This window comes from Gavialis gangeticus, unplaced genomic scaffold, assembly GCF_001723915.1.
Source record: "Gavialis gangeticus isolate Ggan-Ray unplaced genomic scaffold, GavGan_comp1, whole genome shotgun sequence".
NCBI lineage: Eukaryota > Metazoa > Chordata > Crocodylia > Gavialidae > Gavialis > Gavialis gangeticus.
This window is the reverse complement of record NW_017729034.1, coordinates 50548970-50555735: the sequence shown is the minus strand read 5'-3', so window position 1 is coordinate 50555735 and position 6766 is coordinate 50548970. Positions and strand designations below refer to the sequence as shown.

The following is a 6766-nucleotide window of genomic DNA, read 5'->3' as shown; positions in this document are numbered from 1 at the left end:
GCAAGTGCATTTTTTTTTTTTTTTTTTTTTGCATTTTGTTTAATTGTCGGGCCTCCTTTCTGTCCGGGGCCTGGGTGGCCATCTGGTTCACCTATGCCTGTGTCTGGCCCTGCAAGTGGCACGGAGAGTTTGTATCAAGGTGAAGGAAGTGCCACTTTCCCCAGGATCACCGTGTTGCCATGATTAAAACCTCACAGTTGTCCTGATGGACAAAATTCAATTGTATCTAAGGACTGGGCTGAACAGTAAGCTACAAAGAGATGGGCATGCAACAGCGAGAAATAAAAGGAGGCATGAGTGAGGGAGGCTGAACGGGAGCTGCTCCTTTAAGGAGTGGGGAGGGTAATGCTAGTGGAGGCAGTCTGAGCCCTGCATCCCTGCTGATGTCACTGTGTTAGTGCAAAGAGAAACCAGGAAATGGAGGAACCATTTTGCCTGCATGAGCAGGGGGACGGGCTGCATTAATCCAACACAGGTGGCAGGAATGGGAACAGGCATACTTGATTTGCAGTCAGACTTCAGCTTGAATCTGTGAAGGGGTTGTTAGTTACAAAGGTAAGTTAAATGAAAAACAGGAGTATAGCTAGGTGGACAGCATCCCCTTAGAAAGAAAAAGAAAGAAAAAGGAATAATAGAGGTAGCTGTTTTTAGATGCCAAAAACAAGGTTGATTCATTCCAGGGAAGTGATTAAAAGAAGTAAGAACAGGAGTGCAAGGACACGGTAAGGTTAAAATCCTGCCCTTCCCTGTGTTTAAAAATGTCTCTGATCTGTTAAAGGATATTTTAAGTGAATCGGTTTGTATTTTCTAGTTCTGATTGCTGGCACAGTCTTGAGGTGCTTATGCTGCAGACTGTATATCTACACTATATTCACATTAAATATCCACCCCCTGCCCTCCCACTAAGCCAAACTTCAGTGAGATTAGTTTTCAAAAAAGGAGGGGAGGGAGAAGTTTCACTTGACTACTTTAATATTAACAAACCCAGCGCTTCTTGGTTTTAAACTGACAGCAGCCCCTACCTTTCCTAGAAGGTGATGGAAACGCCTAGGGCGTTTGTGTTTACTTGTCTGCTGCAAGAACTATCATGCAGTTAGATAATTCCAACAGCACTTTACTGCAATCATTTTCCAGAAATCTGTGCCTTGCAGTCTTGCAAAACCCAGAGTTGCCCTACAGTTAGACTCGGTAATCGCAAAGCAGCAGCACTGTTAGCTGGAGCAATTAGTGTTACAAATATTGCTAGTCATGTCTCTCTGAAGCCCATAAGCAAGATCCCGTGGTTCTTAATCATTCTCTGTCTCCAGCTGTAAAGGTCTACACTGCTGCTGTCTCTGTGCCTTGCCAGTGGCACCACCCCCCTGTGTCCTGCATCCTGCTGGCTGCCCTGCTGAGATTTTGACTGCGCCAGGTTTATGTGCTTTGTGCCCATGTCAAAAGAGTTCTCCTGCTGTTTTGTTTCCCAGAGTCCTAGCATCCTCTTTCAGTGAAGTCTAGATTGCTGTCTCAGATCATGGGAGGCAGCATAGCCCAGTCGATAGCTGTCAGACTGGCAGTCGGAAGATCCAGGTTTTCCTTCTGGTTCTTTTGGCCTTCTCTGTACTATTGGCAATGAGGCACAAAATGAACAGCATCTTTAGAGATGGGGAAACTGAGGGTAATGAAGTTTGCCCTACTATAAACTCCTTTTGAACTGGGTGGATTAAAAGCACCAGCCGACCCTATTAATAAGAATAAATAATTGCTGTTAATACATGAAGTTGTGTGTGTCTGCATACGGTATTGTGCAAGCAGTTTGGCTTTCTTTCATTTGGGTACTGAATTTTGGTCACTGCAGGGTGCCACTGTGAAGGAGAGGGGTAGCTGTAACGAGGAAGCAGTAGTTTCATTTCTGTTAGTGGCTGACTATTCAGTAATTCTCTGGATTACAGTCTACCAGCTGTTTGCTAATACTGGAGACTGTATATACTGAAGGAGACTGCTAGAAAACAGATTTTGCTTTGTAGCTGCAATCACTGCTCATCAAAAAGTAGAACAACCCATAAGAGAGAGCAACCATCTTTTAACCCTCAAGAGCAAGTAAGAAATACAGTCTTCAGACTTTTCTCCCTGGAATTGGTGGGAAGAGGAAAGAAGAAAACAAATTAGGTGTCTTTCTTATTTTGCTCGCTCTCTATCTTATTTAGTTATAGTATAAAGGTGCATATCTACCCTGACGTCTTTCTCATTTGGGACCAATTTTTTTGTCCCTGTCATGCAGGAAGGAACACTTCCCTCTTGCTCACCTGTGCAAGGGCAGGGCTAAACTCCAGAGAAGTCTGGACCAGACAGAGAGGGCATTGTCCATGTTCCCATGTACAGCAGGCAGTTTAGGCAATATTGCAACTCAATAGGTAAATCTGTTCCTAAAGCTCCTGGTAAAACTTTGTAGCTGCACACACTGCCCCTTACTAAGGGTTGTGCCTTGTTAATACCACTGAGCCCTTAATTTTCATACCTTTAAACTCCCAAACATATAAACAAAGACATCCCTCATAAGAAATTTTCAATAACATGCAAGAAGCTTGAGGACTTAATATTTTTAAAGCTACTGTTTTAACACAAGCTTTTTAATTAAATGCTAACTGTTGTTTTCCAAAGAAAATCCTACTTCAGTGCCATCAAAACTGTCCAGGCCTTCAAAGATATTCAAAAGTCATCGCTGGTCTCAGAGCTGACAGACTTCAGCAGATCTGAACTAGAGGAAGGAAGATGATGTCCTTGGACAAGCTGGAGAATGCAGTCCATAACCCGGTAACTCCCTATTGGTTCAGTAGCTTCTCATTTAGTAGATGGATAGTGGTGTCCATCAAGAAACACTGTAGTGTCATGTCAGGAAAGCCTTTTGGTGTGTTCTTCATGCAATGAGAAGATTGAGAAATCTCCAGTTTTCTCATGTCTCTGACGAAAAACCTCTGCTGCTTACAGAATAGTTCCTGAGTTATGGAGAGTCAGTGAGATCAGCATTCTCCCAGCACATTCAGAAAGAGGGAAAAGCACTCTCAAATCTGCAGTATGGTATGCCTTGCTAGGTTGTGATGGTACAGGTACTCCTCACTTAACTTCATCCCAGTTAACGTTGTTTCATTATTACGTTGCTGGTCTATTAGAGAACATACTTGTTTAAAGTCGCGCTATGTTCGGTTATAATGTTGGTTGGCTGCCGCCTGCTAGTAGGTAACTACTGTGATGTAACTGGATTCGCTTGAAGTCCCATTTTTCAAGAACATAACTACAACGTTAAGCAAGGAGTAGCTGTATTGCCCCATTTCAGTACTAATGTGAACCTTAAGCAAGTCCAGTGCTTAGCCAAGTGCTGTTTGGGGGTCAGAGATGTACTTTTTGGCTTGTATATCTTACTGGGTATATTGATTAATTAGTTTTACTTGGTTGTCTTGGTTAATTGGTTAACTTAGAAGGAAGTTGAAAAGAGGGCATATAATGGGAAGCTAGTGTTGGCCTTACTACTTTAGAGGGCACAGTGGGGAGTCTGTGTTGTATACTAGGGTGGGTGGTAGCACCTATTAAAATTAGGAGCGTCAGACACCTTTTATCAAGGCTCTGTTTTAAGTTGCTTACAATTTCCCATTGAAAAAATTAGAATTTGGCAAAGTTTTTAAAAACTGAACATTTGCTTTAGGTCCTTTCCGTTTTAACTTCAGCTTATGTAGTTCAGCCATCTAAGAGAATTCAGTAAAAGGAAAAAGGAGTTTTGTCAAGGTGAAGTCTAGCAACCTCTTACTGGAAATGTTTTGGCACCCCCCCATGTTCCAGAGCAGGGAATCAGATCTGGTAAGAAGTGGACTGAGTGTCAGGTGTATGTATTTTTGTCCTCTGAGGGGGAGGAGGGGACACAGAATCTGGCCTAGTTTAAGCCTCTTGAAGATTGTGGTTTGTAGGTAGTTTTCAGCAGCTGAAATCCCTAAAGACTTTACTGAGCATGCTGCAGTTTATAATGGAGCAAGCCTCCTGCAATGGCAGCCGTAGTCTGCCGTGCTAATATGCATTCGGTGATATTCTAGAGTTTAGTTGCAAATTCCAGTCTTTTATGGGTGGCAGTTTTTCTTTCTCTCTGCTGCTATTGTGATTTATCGGCAAATGTCTTATGCAAAGGGTGTGGTCTATTGCCTTCCCTTTCCTGCAGGGTCGATTAACTACTTGACCACTGGAAATGTTCCCTTGAAACTTTTACCCTCTCATAATCCGAAGGAGAAATGTTTTTTTTTCCCTTTTCTCCTGTACTGAGGCAGTTTTTAAGGATTTACCTAAACTCCCTTGTTCCAAGAATGAGGTTCGCAAAGTTGAGAACTTACAATAAAAACTGTTTTTTCAGCTTCGATGAAAACTTTTCAAGTTCATATTTTCTATTGTGAGACCTAGAACTGCTTCAGCTGCTGACTATTGCTGTACTCATGAGTGAGAACTGGATTTTTTGATCCATTCATTTTGTTTTTATTGTCTTTAGCCTGGATGTCCCAAAACCTTATTTTTGAACATTCTGATTTTGCCCACCTTCTCATAGGTCATTCCATATGTTGGGAGTATCCTTAGTGGTCTTCTTCCTGGAGATCTCATTGTGATGCATGGAAACATTCCTGATGATGCTGACAGGTAGTAACAAAGCTATTTATTGTTCAAGAAGTCATAATATCAGCTTTGAAGGAGGGGTTTTAAACAAACCATAAATGGCTTTTCATCACTTGTGGAACATGGAGTCTTTGGAAATGTCTTCATTTTTCTATGGTAAAGTCAGGGCTTTGTGAGCTTATGATCAATGGAGAGGCTCATTATTTTAAGTGGGCCCAGACCTCCCAACTTGTGTGATTGACTGAAAATGGTTGAAATCTTTGGAAACAAAGCTTTAATAACGAAGTTCTTTCAGTCTTGAAACATTTAGCCCATATCATCTTTCAAAGGGAGAACATCTCTGTGCCTTTTTAATTTGAATTTAAAAATTAGAATATTGCAGGAAGAAAGACTGACACTTGTGCCTTTTGATTATAGTAGACTAACAGCACGGGGTGTTACCTAGAGAGTTAATGGGAAACTAAGGGGTAAGTTGAAGTTTCTGAGTGAGATTCAAATAGAATGAGCCAGTCTTTGCTCTGTCCTCTTGCTCTTTATATCTGTTTCCCGTTTGATGCATGTAGCTTCTTGTATCCAAGAACCTTCTCATTAATGGTAAAATTATAGTATTGAATAAGTGTTACTTGAAGAAACTGGTTCTCAAATGAAAGGAGGAAGTTTGATGTAGTATAATGCTGGGAAGCAGAAGACCTGGGATTCTATTTTCTATACAGCAAGGGATGTCTGAGGGATGGAGGGGAAGGGTAGAGGAGCCAGAGCCCCTATGATGAGGGGAGGAAGGACAATAGTAAAGATGGTTGAAGTGTATATGAGGTGCTCAGATTCTCTGGTGATTTTAACCATTTTTCTGATGGTCATAAATTTATTAAGGGGGAGACTTTCAAAGACACAGTTGTTTTCCCCCTTTTCCTTTCTTCTGCCCTCAAAACAAATTTTGACTTTATGTATCTTAGTAAGGCAAAGCAGAGACTCCCTATGCTCGATGAAGGGTGACTGCGTGCAAAAGTTTGCAAATAACTTCTTTCCAACTACTTGGTCTAATAAAAGATATCACATCTACCCAAAGATCCTTGCCTGCCTTAGACCAACACGGCTACAACCAAAAACCCAGCTGTATCTTAGTACTGTATTTACTTAAATACAAGACATCCCTGAATGTAAGATGACCCCTCTAATAGGTAGATTCTACATATGGAAAAATTTATAAGTTAGTTATAATTGTCCATAATTTTATATGGTTATAATTTTCCAGGTATAGAATCTAATTATTGGAGGTTAAATTTGTCCCACTCTCACTGTTATCGCAGGGAAAATAAATCTGGAGGATCAGGTTAGCCTCCTTACCCTCTGCCCCCCTGCAGCTTCTTCCCCATCTCTCTCCTTATTCTCAGACCCTGCTCTGCCAGGAAAAGGGAAGTGAGGGGCAAATTTGAAAACACTGACCTTGAAATAAACATACCTGTAGTAATTTGCATATGGTACTTTTAGACTTGGTTCATCCAGAATTGATGCGTTTTACCTGTTTGAAAATGCTGCAAGTTTTAGCACAGGTAAACACTTTTAAGCAGTGCTTTTGTACCTGATTTTATAGCTTACAAACTATGGATGGTATTAGTACAAAGTAAAAAAAACTTATGATTTATCATGTAGCTCGTTGGGTTGGGCCCCAACAGAGTCAACAGAATTTCAAGCCATGATGACCCCATAGCTCAGCACTGCCTATATGTGTGGGTACACCAGACACTGCTCCCTCACTTCCTTTCCCCCCACAAAGGATCCATGTGCTAATTAGCCTTTCAGCCATGACGAACTGGGTGTGTTTGTCATGGGTCCTGGGATCCTCCAAAAATGTATGTGCAGATGAAATATAATTTCATAGTTGGTAGGGTCAGAAGGGACCTGAGCAGATCATCAAGTCAGACCCCCTGCCATGGGCAGGAAAGAGTACTGGGGTCAAACAACCCTGGCAAGGTGTCTATCCAGCCTCCTCTTAAAGACCCCCAGGGTAGGAGCCAGCACCACTTCTCTTGGAAGTTGGTTCCCGATCCAAGCTGCCCTGACAGTGAAGTAGCGCCTCCTGATGTCTAATCTGAATCTATCCTCTGCCAGCTTGTGACCATTATTCCTGGTCACTCCTGGC

At 41.9% G+C, this 6766-nt stretch overlaps 1 protein-coding gene across 6 annotated transcripts in view; it reads left to right on the top strand.

The window, feature by feature from the left end:
* Positions 1 to 6766, top strand: part of LGALS8 (galectin 8) — a 48081-nt gene that overhangs the window by 5816 nt on the left and 35499 nt on the right. For 3 of the 6 annotated variants that reach the window (XR_002099418.1, XM_019527241.1, XM_019527236.1), the window contains exons 1-3: positions 393 to 555; positions 2641 to 2793; positions 4562 to 4650. Coding sequence is in view for 5 of the 6 variants with exons in the window: in XM_019527241.1 (XP_019382786.1) it covers positions 2752 to 2793; positions 4562 to 4650 (131 nt within the window). In the remaining variant the exon portion in view is untranslated. Of the gene's footprint in view, positions 1 to 391; positions 556 to 2640; positions 2794 to 4561; positions 4651 to 6766 lie in introns of those variants that run through there. The other 3 variants (XM_019527238.1, XM_019527237.1, XM_019527240.1) reach the window with 3 other exon arrangements.